The sequence below is a fragment of the Penicillium coprophilum genome (genome assembly GCF_028826855.1).
Source record: "Penicillium coprophilum strain IBT 35676 chromosome Unknown utg000002l_segment0_segment0, whole genome shotgun sequence".
Classification (NCBI taxonomy): Eukaryota; Fungi; Ascomycota; class Eurotiomycetes; order Eurotiales; family Aspergillaceae; genus Penicillium; species Penicillium coprophilum.
In genome coordinates this window covers 1769780-1790495 of record NW_026622721.1, presented here as the reverse complement: position 1 = coordinate 1790495, position 20716 = coordinate 1769780, and the positions used below count along the sequence as shown (strand labels likewise).

Genomic DNA, 20716 nt, shown 5'->3' with positions numbered 1-20716 from the left:
AGGACCTCGATATGCAATACTATAAGCAAGGTATAGAAGACACCGACCTCGCTCGTAGCTATCTAAAGCTAAAAGGTCTATCTAACTAGCGGGATTAGGAGTCTGCTATTATGACTACCCTCGATAGTAACAATCGATACTATATTACTATAGCTCTTTATAGGGTTCCTCACCCTATACCTCCACTATACGAAGACACTAGAAATAACTATATCTACTAGCACCTTATTAAAGAAGGTATTAGCGATATTAACACTACTACTATCTAGTCTGACCATCCATATTCACAGCTATTTTCTACCGTGATTCTGCCGTACCAAAAAGCTCCATGGCCGCGATTCATAAACCGACAGGGTGTACTAGCCTATTTTGGGACAGCGGGGGTGGGAGCGGCGAACAACAGACTACTGCTGTACCACTGTAGGTAGAGCCACCAGCGTTTAATTATAGATCCTCGTAAAAGCCCAAAGTCGGTGTGTTGAAATGTTCAGTGCTCAACCCCCTTTTAAGAGCGTCGCGACGTCCTCTTCAATCATCAAGCATCTGGTGTATTCGCGTTCTTGTCCATTCCTCCGACAGTTTCAGAGATGCGGACTCGCATGTGCTTCGACGATGTCGCGTGGGAACGGAGTGAGGCCATTCAAGACGCCTGGGTACACGAATTATTCAAGGAAGAGACTTTGATGGCTATAGGTGAATTTGTCCTGAAATATCGAAGAGGAGTGCCCATTGAGCTGTGTGATCCAAAAGCTGGGGCGTTTAATGTGTCCTTCAGAATGAAGTTTGAGGACGGCGGTTCTGCAATCATTCGATTTCCCAAACCCGGTGCTACGATGTTTCCCGATGAGAAGGTGCGCAATGAAGTCGATATAATCAGGTATATTCAACAGCACACGACGATTCCCGTACCATTTGTCCTGCACTGGGGCACTAAAGAGGAAAATCCTCTCGGCCTTGGTCCATTTATCATCATGGAATACATTGACCATGTAATGGACCTGAGCGACGTCCTTAATACCCCTGGATTTACGATTAAGGATCGTCCGATTCTCGACCCACACGTTGATGACGCCAAGCTTGAACTGCTATACGGGCAGTTTGCGGATATTTTGCTTCAGTTGTCCACGCTACGGCTGCCTAGGATAGGATCATTGGTCCAGACTGACGATTTCACTTGGGAGGTGGCGCAAAGACCCTTATCCTATAATGCGAACGAACTCGTCCGTCTAGGGACTCTACCACGCTCGAAGTTGCCAAGGGTGAACGAAACTTTTCAATCAGCGTTATCCTACTTCAATAAACTAGCAGATCTCCACCTCGACCATCTCACATACCAACAAAACGATGCCATCGATTCCGCAGATGACTGTCGACGAAGGTATATTGCAAGATTATTGTTCCGCAAGCTCGCTAAGGACGGTCGATTCACGACTTCTTCCACAGATCTCGGACCATTTAACATCTGGTGTGACGATCTTCGGCCCTCTAACGTCTTGATCAACGAACATCTTCAAATTGTAGGGGTTGTGGACTGGGACTTCACTTATGCTGCACCAGTGGAGTTCTCTCACGCCCCACCGTGGTGGCTGCTTCTTGAGCAACCAGAGTATTGGCCGGATGGGGTGGAAGCGTGGACGAAGGTGTATGAATCACGCCTACAGACGTTCTTGAAGGTGCTACGCGAACAGGAGGACATGGCCATAGACCGCGGTAGGCTGAAGGATGAACAAAGGCTTTCCACGCCAATGCAGCAAAGCTGGGAGAGCGGTGATTTTTGGGTCACTTATGCGGCGAGGAAAAACTTCGCGTTCGATGCTGTATTCTGGAAAAAGCTTGATGGCCGATTCTTTGGACCCGGAACGAGCACCGACGACGACCGTTGGAAAGAACGGATAGACCTTCTTACCGAAGACGAAAGAGCAAACATGGAAAAGGTAGTCGAGGAGAAACTGGAAGAAACGACAACGAGGGTTTTAGCCTGGGAGCCCGATGAGGTAGACCTGAAGATCTCGGACTAGTACTTGAGATAGGAGTACACGGAAGAGCACAGTTTTCAGGAGGCTGCCTTCTCTCATCTTTTGAATTCACGTTCGCTACGGCACTTGTCACGAAGATGTATTTTCAGAGAAATTGTCTCGTTTCCTCGGCCGTTTTCTCATTTAGACTGTGCAAGTATATCGGCGTATGAAGTCGGATCACGTCTATCGTAGGAAAGACCACGGTTTCAGCGCCCACCTGGATGTTCTCACGAATAGATCAATCGTCGGATCACGTCTATGCGCTCGTTGAGATGAAACGTTGCGAAAAGAGACAAGCTGAATATTTCTAGTGGCCATAGCGGTGTGAGATCCTTTATTTTCTCAAATGGGGAGGATAGGATGAAGATATGGCATGAGGTATAGTAAAATAATCACGAGAAACGAACAAGGCCCCCTCCTCTTATACCTTTCAATCAGAGCATACTATAGGAATAAGTAGGAGTCCCAAGCAACATTACCGGGCGCTTCGAAGGGGAGCCAGGTATCACCTTCGTCTCATATGCACGATTAATATCAATTCTGAGCATTGGAGTCCCGAGAGTTAGAGCCCTATCCATTATTGGCGCCAGAGTTGGGGCGGCAATGCTGGGACTTTGAGTCGTCAGTTATTTTTACATGAGCACCACTGCAGTTACTCGCTGCTAAGCTACTAACTCTCAGGTGTGTCAGGGGTCAAAGGCTGGCCAGAGACGGACCAAGCAGAGCTGCGGCTTGGGGGTCACTCGCCAACAAACGTAGCCGCCGGCCAAAATAACGATATGAAAGTTCATGCATTAGCGTGAGGCTGAGTCGTGCACATGAGAAACACACCGGATACCCATTGAGTTGACAGCCAAAACGCTGTCATCATCACTTGGAGCCTTATTGCGTATCATGTACATGCAGCTCCCATCATCTCTGCTTCAAATTGCAAGGATCTGGGGGCCCAAAAGTAAAGTGTGTCCAATGATTTAAAAAAAAACGCTCAATTTGGTGTTAGGCCACTAAATTCGTCATCAACGTGCATGATGTGAACACAGAAAAGGCAAAGAAGGTCCTGAAACTTGCTTCAGGGATAACAGCTGGTACGCTGTTCTGCCTGGGAGAAACTGCTGGCCACACGTGTATTCCAGCAAAAATGTAAACAATGTTGAATGTCAGAACAGTTCGGCAAGGGTCATGCGATCTGATGGCAGGTCAGAAGGCGTTTAAAGGGGACTCGTAGGGGTTTGGACTTATCCCCAATGCACAATATCGATAGTTTGGTCGGCCATGTTCAAAGTCACGCTCGCAGCTGATAGCGGGGAAGCGTCAAGGAGGGTTGGTGGTGGGAACAACGAGATATAAAGACAGGTACAGACTTCCTTAGTTGGTGTGTGGTCCCTAAGGGTTCTTAGGGCCTAGTATATATACCGCTGCAGTGACAATCGGAGGTTCCGATTGTCCCTATGATCTTTTAGCCTAGTCAACGTATTCGGTAAGCGAGTGGGCCATGTAAGCCAGTGGGTCACCCCACCAAACCCATTGAATTTAACTATATTTTTCTCGATAAAAGCACCATTTAATTGATTTAAATAAATTGATTTATATAGCTGAACACCTATTGATTTTATGCCCTATATCTCCACAACCACTACACTTTGGTGGGGCCCGCGTACGTGGTTGTAAAGCCAGCGAAGGGCTTCCTCGTGGAGGGGAAGGAGGTGCTTTATCTACTCCTATAGGCTCAGTAATCAATTAAGAAGCTTCTTAAACTAAGAGGCCTTCGTCGGCCTATATCTACTTCCAGGATTTGCCTCGCTTTTACTTCTACTTCTTATTTAAAGCGCGTAATTCGCTTACTTCCTTCTTAAGTAAAGTAGTAGACTATATAGTGATTTAATAGGCTTTTAAAACCTAATGTTACGCACTAACTAACTGGTCACGGTTAGGTTAGACAGTTCAGGGTATAGTTACCTTATTACGCCTCGGGTTTTCCAACGTCAACGATACGTCTGTCGTCACTGAGCTGTTGCCTTATCCGCAGGCCTTACTGCAGCCTAAGTCCCTAGGAGTCGTGTCGAGGAATCGATGCTAGGTAGAGCGCCGAGTAGATCTATACCGGGGTATTGGTCTAACTCGTAGTGTTGTCAAGTTATATCTTTAGTCAAGAGTCTCGTGTTTCTCAAAAGTATACACAAGTAACAATATAGGATTGAAGACGAAGAACTAAACTAAGTATATAAATGAACGTCCTTATATATCCTCCTATCTTCCTGGGAGTAGTTAGGTAGATAGTAGCTTGGTAGATTTGTCTTGGCGGAATCTATCGTTCTACCGTCGACCTATCTACTACCTATATAATCACGTGACACGATTTCTGTTTTGCTGGGGTATCCTTTGTACGTGATCTAGGTTGATTGGCTCTCGATGGCCTATAATACTGGTAGGGTAGTTTAGGTCGCTGGGTGCCTAATAGGTCCGTAATATCACCTCCTCCTTCCTAGGAGTTTCGTCCTCGAAGCTTATAAATCCGTGGTCTCTCTCTTTCTTCGGTAAGTTAGGTTTCCTATCCTTCCTATCCCGTTATACCTAAACGTAAGGCTAATTCTATCTTGGAAAGTACTCCTAAGCTTCCTTGTGATTCTTTAGTTACTTATTATACGTAAGCGGACTATATTAAGGCGAATAGTTTTGTGACTACTATTCCTTGTGGTCACTACCTTAGTTTAGGTATGTCTTATATAATAGATCGTTCTCGTCGTTATTCTAAGTATACTACCTATATATAGGTAGGTAGGTTATATAAATAAGACTTCCACACTTCTCGTAAGTAGGATCTATTGCGTAACGCCGAAAATAAACTTTCTATTAATATTAAAAAGAATAAAAGTGAGCTCGATTTACTAGAGCCCGAGTTATCTATACTATAATCTTATCTTACAGAGTTATACCAAAAATTGCTAAATAAACAAAAATAATATCAAGAGGCTATATCGCGTTAGCGACGGTTAAGAAAACAAATGGCTTTCTTAAAACAAAAGGGTTTTAAAATATCAGAGTATAATACTAAGCTTCTTTAAATTCTCGATGAAAAATATTTGTCCCCTAAGTAGCCTTCCTCTTCTACTCTTAATCTAGAGTAGTTAGCCGCTACTACCGATTATCCTGACTTCGATCGGATATTGTCGGAGATCGTTGGTCTCCCTTCTTCTTTCTAGGATTCCGAGTCTTCCTTATCTCTTGTAGTTCCGGAGTTCGCTTTACCTTCTAGTAGTATTATTGAACAAGCTAATAGTAGCCCCTTAAATTCGCGATAGGTTCCTATATATTTTCTAAGGTAGGGTAACCTTTCTATTGTACTAGTAATTGTTGCTAACTATTATACTATCGGTCTACTAGGATATATTTAACTTTGTACTCTTCTTCGGTTTCTATATCGAGTTCTATATCGGTAGCGATTTTGGTATTGTTTAATATAGGTTTGAGTAATAAGATATAAAATACTGGGTGAAGTCTTTTTATACTATATAGGAGTTTTAATCGATAGTTAACTTATCCTATTTTTTCGTCGATTTTAAAGGGTCCTAATTATAGATAGTCGAGTTTGTCGCTTAGTCGTTTTGTCTTAATATTTTGTTGTAGTAGGTAGACCTTTTCCCCCTTTTTTAGGTCTAGTCCTCCTTTATGCTAATTATCGTAGTACTTCTTTATTTAGAGGTTAACGAAATCGATGTCCCAGGATAGCTATAGATAGAGCTATTTAAGCTTAGTAGCTTTAAGTCTTACTAATTCGGCTATAGCTACCTATCCTCGCGGGGTTCTAATTACCCTTAGGTAGTACCCAAAATTTGCGTAAAATAGTGATTTATTAGTTATTATATATATGGCGTTATTGTATACTAATTGCGCCGTTAGTAATAGTCCTACCTAATTGTCTTGTTAGTAGTTTACGTAGTGTCTTAGGTACTGCTTTAGTGTTTGGTTCACTCTCTCCGTTTATCTATTAGTTTATGGGTAATAGGCTATTAATATTCTTAATTTAATACCTAGTTAATCCGTAAAGGATTACTATATATTAGAGGTAAATAATTTATCTCGGTCCGATATAATTTTGGTTAGTAGTCTATAGTTAGCGACTATATATCGCAAGACGATATTGGCCATTCCGTCAGTGGTAATAGTTTCCGTTGTCGGAATCATATAGGCGTACTTCGTTAGCCTATCGACTATAACCATAATTATATCGTGTCTATCGGAGATTAGTAACTTTGTAATAAAGTCTATTGTAATCTAATCCTATGGTTCTATAGGAGTCTTAGATAGTTATATTTCTCTATATAGTGCGTGTTGTGCTAGCTTATTCCTTTAGCACGTATCGTAATTCTTGATATAGAATCTAACTTTTCGATATATATTTAGAAAATAATAGTTTCGTGAAATATATTCGATGGTCTTTTCTACCCCTATATATCCGTAAGTGGGGTCGTCGTGGTGTTTCTAGATCACTTCTTTCCTTATACTCGAGGGTATATAGATCAGTCCATGTATTAGGATGGTTCCTTCCTGATTTCTAACCAGTTTGCTATCGTCTCCGGCTAATTCTTAGATTTGGTCTTTTTCTACTTCTTACTTAATCCTCTAGATCAGTTTATTATCTTATAGTTCTAGCGTAGCGGCTAGTATTTATCGATTGTATAAGATTGTTCTATCTAAATTTTGTTTTAGGATAGTGGGTTCCGCTACTTTAGTTCCTAACTCGTAATCTAGTTATCTACTAAGAGTGTCTGCTTAGCTATTCTCTATTCCTTTGTAATATTCGATTTTAAAATTATATTGTACTAGGGTTTTAGCCTATCGTGCTTATTATTAGGTAAGTACTTTTGTCGTAGTGAAGAATATGAGGTTCTTATAGTCTAACCTAACCACTACTATATATTTTGCTCCTTCGAGGTATACTCTCTAGACTTAGAAAGCTAACACTATAGCTAAGAGTTCCTTATTATATATATCGTAGTTAAGCTCTACTAGGATCATTTTTCTAGACTAGAATACCACTAGTCGGTATTTCCCATTTATCCCTGGCTAGGTGAGTCTTACTCCTAGGGCGTAGTCTAATACGTCTATTTCTATAACGATAGGTTATTTATAGTTAAATATAGCGATAATAGTTCCTTAAGCGAATAGCTTTTTAAGCTTATTAAAAGATTACTCTACTTATTCATCCTATAAGAAGGACTATTCCTTCTTAGTTAGCCGATATAGCCCTATAGCCGTTTTAGCGTATCTATCGATAATTTTCCTATAATAGTTAGCTAGTCTAAGGAATTATTGTACTTCCTTAATGTTTTTAGGTATTAGCTAATCTATAATACTTTTAACCTTGTCTTTCTCTATTCCTAGTCTATCGGGACTAATACGATATCCGAGGAACGTGGTTTCTTATATATAAAACTCGTATTTCTTAAGTTTAAGGGTGACTTCCGCTTCCCTTAGCTTCTATAGCACCTTCTTATTGTGCTACACATGTTCCTCTATAGTCTTAGAGAACACCAAAATATTGTTAAGATATACAACAACGAAGATATCCAAGTATTCTTTAAGTACCTTAAAGATGAATCGCTAAAACATAGTGGGTGCGTTAGTAAGGCCAAATAGTATCACTCGGTACTCATAGTGTCCGAACTTGGTTCTAAATACTATCTTCTATTCGTGTCCTAGCTTAATCCTAATACAATAGTAAGTATTAGTGATATCGTACTTCGTGAAGTATTTTGCTCCTCCGATCCTACCCTATATCTCGTAAATAAGTGGTAGTAGGTATTAGTCCTTAATAATAATCGAATTTAAATATCGATAGTCCACACAAAGTCGTAACTACCTATCTTTCTTAGGTACAAAAATAATTAGGTATCCGGCCGGTGATTTCGAGGCTCGGATATAACCTTTCTTTAGGTTATCGTCGATATATTCCTTAAGTGTGTCGGATTCTTTCTGCGATAATTGATAGATAGGCTTAAAGGTTAGTTCGGAGCCTTCCACAATATTAATCTCGTGGTCGAATAGACTATACTTAGGTAGTTTACCCTCCTCTAGTAGGGTAAATATATCTTAGTAATCCTTATACTCTTCTAGAATCCGGGGTTCACTATCGGTTATGTATAGCTTCTCGCTCTTAACGAGCATATATTCCAACAATTCTTGGTCAGACATATCTAGTGCTTGTTTAATGGCTATAGGGGTTTCGTCCTATCTTATTATAGGTCGTTTCCTGATTCATGATCGATTATAGGGTCCCTATTCGATACACCTATATCTATTAAATTCAATGGTTTCCTTCTACTAGTCAATACTAGGGTTATACCTTCAAAGCTATAGTATACCGAGAACGATATCGTAGTTCCTAATAGCTAGAATATTAAATTTAATATTCTCTAGGTACTAGTTAATATTTATATAGAGTGTCACGGTTTCTTCGGTTACTCCTCCCGAGAGTATTTCTCTATCTAGTCCACTAACTAGGATTATATAAGGTAATCCTTAGGTTTGAATTCTTTGTTCTTCCTAGAATATTAGGCTTATAAAGTTATTCGTTACTCCTAAATCAATAAGTGTCTAGGCTTTTCTAGTAGGCAACTCTATATAAAGTTTGATATAAGTTCCCGATATTATCGCGGCGAGGTATTCGGTTAGCTAGTTCCGATAATCATATATTTATCGCCTATCGTACTAAATTCCTTAGTATTCCTTTCGCTATTATAGTTTCTTTATCCACGCTAGTGGCCTTAGTTCGATACCTAGATCTAACTTACCGGACCTATGAATTGTGTATAGTTCATCGTAGTATATCACGCTAGCTATCCTACCATACTCTAGGTATTGTGTATATCCTTTACACGTGTAAGCGGAATCGTTATAAGGGTATCCTATTAGATTATTTCTATTCATGATATTAAGTATCCTTCCTTCTAACGTATCGACCTAACTCCATTCTTAGAGACAGTCCTAAAGCTCTATCTTAGCTCCCTTATGGTTCTATCTATGGTCGTACTTAGGTATTCCTTCTTCTAAGTCTTCGAGTCCCTTAATTAGGATCGCTTAGTTCGTTCTTAGCGGTGTATTAGGCTCTACGCTCTGATTGGCCCCTTAGGAGGTCTCTAGGTTCTCCTAGTTTCCTAGGGACGTGACTAGTGTCCCTAGGTAACCTACTTCTTACTCCCAGAAGTCGTTACCTATTTCCTAGGAGTCGCTAGCTCCTAGGTTCACGTACTAGGTCTATCCTTAACTTTCTATTGTATCCCACTCGATTTCTAGGAATTCCGCTCGTGGCCCTTTGGTTAACCCTTCAATATATAGGTTACCGGCTAATATCTCTTCTAGGCTTAGGTTATTCTATCTTACTAAGAGATCTTCTAATAACTCGCTGATTGGGTATTCGTTTTCTTATATCGCATATAGTTCTTCGCGTGGTATCTATTCTTACGTCGTACGTAGTTCTTTACGTAGAGCCTAGTACCTAGGCCGCGGTCCGTTAGGCCTCTTATTCTTATATTCTCGAATATAGTGTCCTAGTTTCCTATATACAAAACAAAGGTTTTTCTATCAACGCTCTTTCTACTTATCTTAAGTGGTATCTAACTCTATCGGCTTCGGGCTATATAGATCGTTATCACGCGGTACTTTCTTGTAGCGCCTATGCTATCGGAATCGATTAAATCTATATAATTTACCCTTCTTCCACTACTCTATTTCTCGTCGCTTATATTATCTCTTGTTAATATAGTTATCGATCTTAATAGCGATAGCGATAAGTTAATCTAAAGTGTTAGGTCTATCGATTTATACTAGTTTATCCTTAACTTCTAGCTTTAACCCTACTTCGAAGTACAGAATATACACTTAATCAGGTAAGTCTAAGTAGGATATGATCTACTAGAATTCGGATACGTAGACCGATACGCTGCCCTACTACTTAATCTTCTATAGTCTTCTTTCGGCGGTTCGTTAGGCGTCGATATCTCCAAACATTCGTTCTAGGTGTTATCTAAAGCTAGTATAGCTCTTAAAGATAGAAGCGGTGGTAAATAACCATTCTTCCGGTGTCTTCTTATAATAATCTTGTATATATAGCTCGAGCTAGTTCTAGGCTTATCCGCGTAGGTAAGTAGATACAAAAATCACCTTACTAGCTTCGCTAGGTAACTTATCTCGGTTTATATCCAAGTATATATCTATCTATATAAGGAATCCTCGAAGCTTAGATTAGGTTCCTTCAAAGTATTCTACCTTAGGGAGTCGTGGTATACCGGCCGCGCTAGTAGGTATAGAGCCGATCACCTATTACTTAAGTTGTTCGAGGAAGTTGTTAACTTATCCGAACTTACTACTATTATTTACGTCGTGATTGTTAATAGCCTATATAGCTTTTTCTAGGTTACGTTATAGGTTAGCTAGTTGCTTTTCCTACCTCGTAATAGTCTTATCTCTCTCGTTGTCGGAGTCCGGTTCCTCTTTCTCAGGTTACTAGACCGGAGCCCGTATTACTCTCTTTTCGATTTAAGATATATTGTCGTTCGTTTAGACTCGAGACTAAGATCGAGACGGTCTTCAATATATTACGCACTAACTAACTAGTCACGGTTAGGTTAGACGGTTTAGGGTATAGTTACCTTATTACGCCTCGGGTTTTCTAACATCAACGATACGTCTATCGTCACTAAGCTATTACCTTATCCGTAGGCCTTACTATAGCCTAAGTCCCTAGGAGTCGTGTCGAGGAATCGATACTAGGTAGAGCGCCGAGTAGATCTATACCGGGGTATTAGTCTAACTCGTAGTGTTGTCAAGTTATATCTTTAGTCAAGAGTCTCGTGTTTCTCAAAAGTATACACAAGTAACAATATAGGATTGAAGACAAAGAACTAAACTAAGTATATGAATGAACGTCCTTATATATCCTCCTATCTTCCTGGGAGTAGTTAGGTAGATAGTAGCTTGGTAGATTTGTCTTGGCGGAATCTATCGTTCTACCGTCGACCTATCTACTACCTATATAATCACGTGACACGATTTCTGTTTTGCCGGGGTGTCCTTTGCACATGATCTAGGTTGATTGGCTCTCGATGGCCCATGATGCTGGTGGGGTAGTTTGGGTCGCTGGGTGCCTGATAGGTCCGTAACACCTAATTTATCGTATTATTTAGTGGACTTATAGGGCTCCTTAATCTCATACGAAGTGATACTTTAATTAACGAAGCTTACTTTTATAATTATATATAGTTTGAGGGTATCTTTAGGTCCTAATCGCTTTCTCTACTTAGGGGGGTATTAGGGTTTAGAGTTAAATATTAAGCTTTGAAATCATTTAATCAGGTAAAAAAAGCACTAGACTAGTAGCTTTAAAGCTATTCTTAATAGTCTCTGATTTATAGGATCACTAGTGAGGCGGCGTTGTAAAGTTGTACACGGTATATTAAACTGGCGGGCTACTTGTGAAGGATATGCCTGGGCGCACATTCTCCCGCTCGGCCAAAAGACCATTATATCAGAGCTCTCGCTCTGATATGCCCAGGACCAATATATATAGTAGCGCACATAGTTTATCCGTGACACTACTTCACGAATTGAAGAGATTTCTTGGTTCTTAAAAGCCTAGATAGCTAGTAAGATCCTACCCTCTTACTCTGTTAAATTGCGAGAGGATTGAGAGCGAATTGGTGGTATGGTAGGTGGTTGAATTGACTAAGTGCTAATCTATAGACGCGTTTTGGGTGGGGTGCGTAGCTCGCTTGTGTGCGTAGCTCGCTTGTGAAATACGTCAACTAAATGCTCTTATATAATCTATTAGGAGTAGCGGCCTAATTACTACGTGGGATTACACTTATATAGGAGTAAGGTCACGTGACATACACACGAGCCCTTATGATATGGTTTTCACTATTTCGAGGTTTTACGATCAGAAACATAAAGTGAGCTATACTATGAAAGGGTTCTCAGTGGTTAGTAGGTCCCAGACCAGTATCGGCATTCACCTGAAAATGTAGTTAGTTAACGTAATTCACTACCGAGTGGCCACTACCACTAAGTGGCCACCCCTACCCAAAACACATTAATTAATTTAATCCCTTCTTTTTTAACCACCCACTATACCACTAATACACTCTTAAAGCTTAAAAGAATCAATAGAGTAAGAGGGTAGGATCTTATTAGCTATCTAGGCTATTAAAAATAAAGATATCGGCTCTATTACTCTTACTATAAGTACTTTTAATATCCTATATATAACTCTCCGCCGCCGAATTAGTAGAATATAATACTATATAACTTTACACACTAATTACTTAAAATTAACTAAAACTAAAGAGGAGTCTCTTTAAAAATAGATTCTTTCTATAGATTTATATAGATCTATACCCTAGCCTTCTTGTATATAAGAAATAGTGAATCTTCTACTTAAAAAGTATAGAACTACCCTAGTTATTTTAGTTAGCTAAAATTAGGTTATAAAATTTATAAAATAGTACCCTAACCTATCCTCCTAGTTCTTAAGATACTATAATTATAAATATATAAAATATAAGGACCTAAAAATTATTAGAGAATAGTTTAATCTAGTATAAAAATTAATTATTTAATATAGAATTAATCCTAATAATATCTATAACTTTAATAAGACTAGTTTTATAATAGGATTAATAGTAACTATAAGAGTTATTATATAGAGTAAATACTATAGTTAGCGCTTACTTTTATAACCTAGAAATTATAAGTAGGTAATAGCTATTAAGTATATAAATACTTTAGGGTAGATACTTCCTCTATATATAATTTTTAAAGGTAAGGTCTTTATTAAATCTTAGTTTAATAGCCTTCTAAGTAACTAGAGATTTAAAATTAGTCCTAATAGTTAGACTTCTAATAAAATTAGACTTTATTAGCTTAAAAAGCTCTTTATTCTAATAACTTCTTTATATATAAAGGGGAAATATTAGCTCCTAATATTTAATAGTTATAGAAGCTATTTAACCCTAAAGTTTAACTAAATCTATAAAAAAAATTAGATTATACTAATCTATATATCTCTATACTCCTCTTACCTTTTATAGCCTCTTAATATTAGCTATTTTATAGTGTTAAAATATATATATAGCTAGCTAGTTAAATCGAAAATATAGGTTAGGATAAATTATATCGATAAACTTAACTTCCTTAAAGTATACCTATATAAATTAAAGCTTTTAAATTAGAGATTATTAGAAATAGCTTTAGAGTAGCTAGTTTAGTATTATTTATACCTAACTAAGTGATTTTAAAGCTTAATATTTAGCTTTAAACCCTAACCCCCCCTAGCTAGGGTAGTGATTTAAGCTAGAATTTTACCCTAAAAATACCCTTTATAGAGAAAGAATTATATCGATAGGCTTTATTAATTAAAGCTTTACTTTATATAAGGTATTATAGCCCACTAAGTCTATTAGATTATATATTAAACTAGTTTATGAAAGGCTTCTACCTTATAATATAAGGTACTATCTTACTTACTAAAGAAAACTAGGAATTATACGCTAAAAATAAGAAGTAGAAATAAAAGTGTACTTAATCCTAAAGGTAGATACCTACTAAAGAAGGCCTCTTAGTTTAAGAAGCTTCTTAATTAATTACTAGGATAGTGGAAGTAGTGGAAGTACCTATACCCCCGCCGTAAATAAGCGACTCGCCGGCTTTATAGCTACGTATATAGGCCCTACTAAGGTATAGTGGGTGTAGAAAAATAGGGTATATAATTAATAGGTATATAGGTAGATAGATGATTTTACTATATTTAATTTAATAGCGTTTTGGTGGTGTTATATATATTTAAATTTAATATATAGGTTTTAGGGTGGCCACTCGGTGGTAGTGGCCACTCGGTAGTGAATTACGTTAGCGGCTATAGAGCTTACCTTATCTATTCCTAGCTAACTACCTAGCTCCCATCTGTTCAATTGATAAGTGAGCCTGCATCAGGCAACGTCTTCGTGACTGAATATTTTTTTTCTACTATTGTTTTTGAACAATGGTCAATTTTTTCCAGAGGCTCGCCATTACTCGAAGTATATTATCCGCTCCCTGTTTGCGGAAACCGTTAGTCTGTTCCAGGCAGCCTGCCATGTCTGGTTCCACCCGCCATCACTTATCCACCAGTCCACCAGCATTCCGTGAGGAATTCTTTCGAAATACATCACGGCGATGGATGCAGGTGAAGCCTATTATTGCTTTGGTCGTAACCACTGACTTCCAGCTAGAATCAACGAGACCGCCCGCTTGAACGAACGATACGTCAAGTTTCGACCAACAGAGCTCCAACGGATCGCCGGCGAAGCAGTACAACAAGACTATTGCCCTGATATTAATAAGTTTGCAGAGGGAGGCTTCAACAAAGTGTTTCTTCTGCGAGCAAAGAATGGCCGTGAAGTGATCGCGCGAATTCCGACTCCCCTTGCCGGGCCTCCTCATTATACAACCGCTAGTGAGGTGGCTACCATGAACTTCTTGCGATCTGTCCTCAAACTTCCGGTACCGGAGGTCTTGGCTTATTCAACAACATCGAACAATCCCATCGGAGCAGAGTATATACTGATGGAGCGAGTGAAGGGAGAGAGTCTTTCTTCACGGTGGTTATCTCTCACTACCGACGAGACGAAAGATATCATGACACAAATCGTAGATATGGAAAGGAAGATTTTTGACTTCCATTTTCCTGCGTATGGAAGCTTATATCACAAGAAGGACCTCGACGGGGAAACCCAGATACCAATCGTGGAGGATTTCTGTATCGGCCCTGTGTCTGCTCGGCAGTTTTGGCATGGCGAACGAAGCGAAACCGAAATTGACCGCGGACCCTGTACGCTCCTCCCTTTCTGTTCTTGGGTTAGAGATATAATTCCCATGACCGGGACTGATTATTGTCAGGGCTTTCACCCGAGGACTGTGTTACATCCGCGGCTCGCCGAGAGATGGCTATCATTCAGCACCACGCCAAAGCTCAGCCTCGCCAAACTTTCCTTTTACCGACTAATCATGACATACTTCCCTCTGAGCACACCTCGTTACTATCACGATTCCTACAATTAGCGCCTCATATAATCCGACCAGGTTCTTACAGCGTTCCGACCCTGAGACACCCCGATTTGAGCCTGAGTAACATTTTGTTGGCACCTAGATCAACCAAAATCATCAGTATCATCGATTGGCAGGATGCTGTGATATTCCCCCGCTTCATGCAAGCGGGTTATCCCGCATTCTGTGAGCACGATTCCTCCCATCCTCAAAGTATGCATATTCCATCTCTTCCCGATGATTTCGATGAGATGGAAATCGAACAACAGAGACAATGCAGAGCCGTCTTTCGCTTAGAAGAGGCCAATCTTTACTACACAGCCGCGATAGGTGTACACAATGAGGAACACATGGATTTGTTAAGACTTCCTTATCTCGGAATACGGCAGTATCTCCTTCGCCAGACAGGGTATCCCTGGGATGCAGACGTAATTAACTTACGTGCTGCGTTAGTAGGTATCACGACCCCATCGGTATGGAGCAGCATCTCATCGGCCGCTTGTCCAGTTGTGTTCAGCGATGAAGAACGAGAGGCTGCCATGGTGGAATCGCAGGAATGGAATGAGTCTGAACAGCTATTGTCCCGGGTTAGAGAACACCTCGATATAGATCTGGAAGGCGGGACCGAACCAGATAACTTTGAGAGGGCGGTGGAGGGCAATCGAAAGTTTCGTATGGAAATGGTTCGGCAAGCAGAAGTGGACCAGCGCGAGATATGTTGGCGAAATTGGCCGTATAAGGACGATGAGGATGACAGCATGCCTTCCGGGGATATCTAACTATTTGATGCGAATAAAATATGCTTGCTCATTTCTCAAACTTGGGGTTGCATCGAGACGGATTTTCCAATACTGTTACTGCGCAGCCGCCATCGATGGCAATAAATGTCATATTCCTGATTTCTGGGTATGAAGAGCAAAATCTCGCGGCCGAAGGACGACTCGTCAAGGACAGGCAATTTGTACCGATAGCTTCTCGAGCCTTGGGCCGGGAAGATGAAACGGACACGATCACACCTCATCATACTGTGAAGCCTAGACGATGATGAGCACCCTTTTAGATCAGATATGAGCTATGCTGCATCAGGTAAAACCTTGTGTGAGAGTTAACAAAATGAGAAGCAGATATTGTGTTTATTGTAGGACTATGTAGAACTTCATGTGAGTAGTGTCTTAGAAGACATTGGCATGAGTGTTTACTAGTATATAGATCGTCGGATCATCTCTATCGTAGGAAAGACCACGCATGGTTTTGGAGGTTGAGAGTGTTCATGATTCTATCCCTCGGGATTGGTGCCAATTTTCTTTAGGATTGTCGTTACAACCAGTATGTTTTCACCATAAGTTGGCGATCACGACAATACGTAGCTATTGTCTACATAATGAGGAGATGGTTAATTGTTAAATATAATGGTATCCTGAAATGTATAGGTCTAATCAATAGTGTTGAAATCTCTGTATTGTAGTATCCGCTTTCCTAGCAATTTATATGGGCGGCGGATTACTGATTTAAAATTACTAAATAAACTAGATAAATAAAATCTCCGGTATACCGGTCTATATACTCCGATATACCCCCTTAGCGATACTAGTATAGGATTACTAGAACCCCTATATACCTCGGTATACTAATCTCTCTACTTCTTTATACTATTAAATAGCCTATATCTACTATATAAAGTATTTAAATAAATACTTTATACTTATACTAAGTAAGTAATTTCGTAAGTCTATTAGCTACTATACTTACTATAGGTACCTATTTTACCTATATCCTTCTATTTCTAATTTCCTATCTTAACTAGTGGCGATAAATATTAATATACTAAAGCTTTATCTTAAACGCTATATCTTCGCTTATTAATAGGCTAATAGTTCTCTTATTGTTATAATTAATAGTTAATTTATAGGAGGGGTAAAAACTAAGGGTATTTAGTAATCTCCTCTACTATTAAAGCTACTATACTACTTCGGAAAGCCTAAGTAATTTAGCTTTAGTGGTAGAAGTAGTGACTATAGGTTACTCACTAGCCTTCTAGTCCACTAGGCCACTATATACTTAGTAGATATATCTAGCTAAGCCCTTTCTATTAGGATTAGACCTGGTAGTGACCCGCGGGTGACCCTCACGACCCTTCCGACCTAGAGGGTAGTCCACCTAGAGGTTAGACCCTCAGAGGGTCACCTGTGGGTAACCCTAAGGGTTATTAAATAGGATAAATAAGCAAATTTTATAATAAAAATAAATTTTATATAAATAAATTCTATTATATAAGTAGATTTATATACCCTATTTAGGCTTAGCGCTATATATTTATATATCCAAGGGTCGCTATAGGTTATAGAGGGTTATCTATATATAACCCTCATGGAACCAGGGTTAGGGTCAGGGTCGCTTATAAGCGACCCTGACCCTTAGAGGGGCGGGTGGAGGGTCTAAGATCATAGACCACCTAGAGGGTCACTGCTAGGTCTAATTAGGATAATCCCTATATAAAGTATCACTTATAAATTACACTAAGTCTATCCCTAAATCTACACTATATTTAATAGTAAGATACTAGGTAGAATATAGGTAGGATCCTACCTAATTAGCTACTTACCAGTGCTAGGGACCTAGGTTTATTAGGTATTACACTAGGTATATAGTGGCCTTAGTGGTATTAGGCCTTATAATAGTGGTAGTATATCTAGTAGATCCTACCTTTTACTAACAAAGAAAGATCTCTTTTAGGGTAGCTACCCCCTAAAATAGGGTTAATTTATCTACTAGCAGTGGGGTATAGACTAGTGGCCTATCTATTAAATTATACTAAGTCATAATTGCGGAGCGAAGTGAAGTAACCTATATCATAAGGGCTTAGGTATAAGTCATATGACCTTACTCCTATATAAGGTCTAAATCTATAGGATTCTAATACGGTGAAGAATGATCGCTAAGAAAGGGTAGAATAATTCTACTAGGCCTCTGTACTAGAGGCCTTAGGTACTAAAAGTTCTTATCATAGGATATAAACTAGCGAGTCTAAATTTAGCGATGATTATATAATTAATACCTAGTCATAACTAACCACTAATAAGTCACTTCGCTTTATAAGGACTATCTAGTGGCTCAAGGCCACCAGGATCCCTTATATTTATTATATAGCTATCTTAGTATAGCTATAGTTTCTTCTACTCCCTATCCTAGATAATTTAGATATCTAGGAACTAAGCTACTTCTTTATAATTAGTTAATTTCTAGTAGAATTTAAGATCTTACTTAAGCTACTTTACTTTCTCCTATATAGATCTATAGCCAGTAATTGAGATATTATCTATATAGAAAAAGACTAGTAGTCCTTCTCCTATAAAAATATATAGGTCTTTAGTTATTTACTATAACCCTAATTTATAGAGTATACTAGCTACTTCTTATTACTAAAGCCTAGGTAATACCTATAGACTATATAAAGCTTAGTAGAGCTTCTAATATTTACCTAGAATCTAGAAGCCTTTAGGTATATAAATATATATATCCTTATCTAATTTACTATTTAGGAATACTATTATAGTATCTCTCTATCTTAAATTAAGGTTAAAGGTAGTAACTAAAGCGAAGATTATCCTTACTATCCTTACTACTAAGGTAGTAGCCCTCTTTTCTTTATAGGAGATTATCTCTAGATCTCCTTATATATAGATTTAGGCCTTAAAGTTAATAAGATAGCTATCTTATCTTAATTTACCCCCTAAAGTAGGGTAGTCTCCCTATTAATCCCTACTTACTAGGGATTTTACTAAAGATCCTATTACTAGATCTCTTACTAGGTCTCTTACTACTAGCTTAGGGTATCTAGTTACTAAGAGATATCTTGATCCTATAGATCCCTTTCCTCTTACTCCCTAGTCTCCTAACTAGTAAGTATCTAATTTATTACTTTAATAACCTTATTAGTAGTAAGTTCCTATAGTTCCTATATAATTAGTATAAAAATAGGCTAATATCTCTTATACTTAGGGGTATATCTCTATATTTTATTAATAAATATATCCCTAATAGGCTTTACTTTTCAACTATATAGAAACTAGATATTTAGTACTATATATCCTACTAAAAAACTAATCTCTATCTATAGATTTATCTTATTAGTTTTTACCTAACCAGCCCTTACATCTTTTTACAAAAATTACAGACCCTCCTTACGGAGGGTGTAAGAGTATACAATTATCAGGTGTAAGGCCTATCAACCAGGTAAGATACAAGGCTAAATGATTGGGAGGGAGGATCAAAATATATTCTGTCAAGTTGTAAGACTAACTCTTGTAGGAGGGAATAGGATCCTAAGGATCTAGGGGTTCTTATCCTTTAGATATAGGACCCCGCACTTACTTAGACCGAGTACTGAGCTAATTACAAATTAACCCCACTTTGACCCTAGGATATAAATAACATGCTTAGGTAAATAACCGAGTATCAGAATTAAAAGGACCTTTATCCTTTATAATTATCCTCCCTCTCCTATATAGATATCCCTATCTACGCCTAAAATAGACTATTAAAGTAGTATACTTTCTTTATCTAGTAGACCCCGATTCTAATAGGATTTTTGAGGTGTCACGGATAAACTATGTGCGCTACTATATATATTGGTCCTGGGCATATCAGAGCGAGAGCTCTGATATAATGGTCTTTTGGCCAAGCGGGAGAATGTGCGCCCAGGCATATCCTTCACAATATATCAGAGCTCTCACAGTCGGAGTCCTAGGTTCGAAACCCACTGTGGTGGAGTTTTGAATTTACCGGCTGACAAAGCGTGTTGATTAATCAGCTATAATTAGTCATCATTACCCTTAGGGGCGACAATATAATAAGCTGTTTATGTTCCTTTCTTATTTAAGACGTCATTCCCAATGTCTATACTTCCTTACTATATGCTTACGAGCTTAGAGTGGAGCGTAAAAAACGCACACCAATTAGTATTGCCTTTACTATTCGCTGATTAGCTTTGAGCGCACTATCGCTAAAGAAATAGAAGGATTTAAAGATAGCCGATTGTGGCACTACACGCTCTGAAATAGGTATAGGGATATGCCTCCTAGAAGGGAGGTGATAGTTATCACAGATAAACTATGTGCGCTACTATATATATTGGTCCTAGGCATATCAGAGCAAGAGCTCTGATATAATGGTCTTTTGGCCGAGTGGGAGAATATACGCCCAGGCATATCCTTCACAATTTTTGAGGCTAGCTCCTTTATAAATAAAGGCTCTCTGTTTTTATCTTTATTAAGAATTTATACTTAAGGGGGGGTTATAATTATAATTCTATACTACAACTAGACCTGGTAGTGACCTATAGGTGACCCTCACGACCCTCGAACTGCCCCACCACTAGGGCGGTTCGAGGGTCTAACCTTCTAACCCTAAGGGTTATCTACCTAGAGATTAGACCCTCGGAGGGTTACCTATAGGTAACCCTAAGGGTTATTAAATAAGATAAATAGGTAAATCTTATAATATATATAATTTATATAGATTTACCCTATATTTTTAAGTGTCCTAATTATATATCTAAAGTTCTTTAATATTAATTTTTAGTGATATATTATTATAAAAACTTATATTATATTCTTAAATCT

The 20716-nt window shown here is 38.7% G+C and overlaps 3 protein-coding genes across 3 annotated transcripts; 2 read left to right on the top strand and 1 right to left on the bottom strand.

Moving 5' to 3' along the window:
• Positions 1-587: 587 nt before the first annotated feature.
• N7500_002034 (uncharacterized protein) lies at positions 588-2018 on the top strand (the record flags this gene model as incomplete). The annotated part of the gene is made up of 1 exon (XM_056673180.1): positions 588-2018. One exon carries the CDS (start codon positions 588-590, stop codon positions 2016-2018), a length of 1431 nt encoding a protein of 476 aa, XP_056536699.1.
• A 6090-nt stretch (positions 2019-8108) lies between these two features.
• Positions 8109-8945, bottom strand: N7500_002033 (Retrotransposon polyprotein; the record flags this gene model as incomplete). The annotated part of the gene is made up of 4 exons (XM_056673179.1): positions 8109-8230; positions 8381-8438; positions 8466-8515; positions 8810-8945. The coding sequence occupies 4 exons, from the start codon at positions 8943-8945 to the stop codon at positions 8109-8111; spliced, it is 366 nt and encodes a 121-aa protein (XP_056536698.1).
• A 5280-nt stretch (positions 8946-14225) lies between these two features.
• N7500_002032 (aminoglycoside phosphotransferase family protein) lies at positions 14226-15874 on the top strand (the record flags this gene model as incomplete). The annotated part of the gene is made up of 3 exons (XM_056673178.1): positions 14226-14235; positions 14278-14880; positions 14949-15874. The coding sequence occupies 3 exons, from the start codon at positions 14226-14228 to the stop codon at positions 15872-15874; spliced, it is 1539 nt and encodes a 512-aa protein (XP_056536697.1).
• Between the last annotated feature and the right edge of the window lie 4842 nt (positions 15875-20716).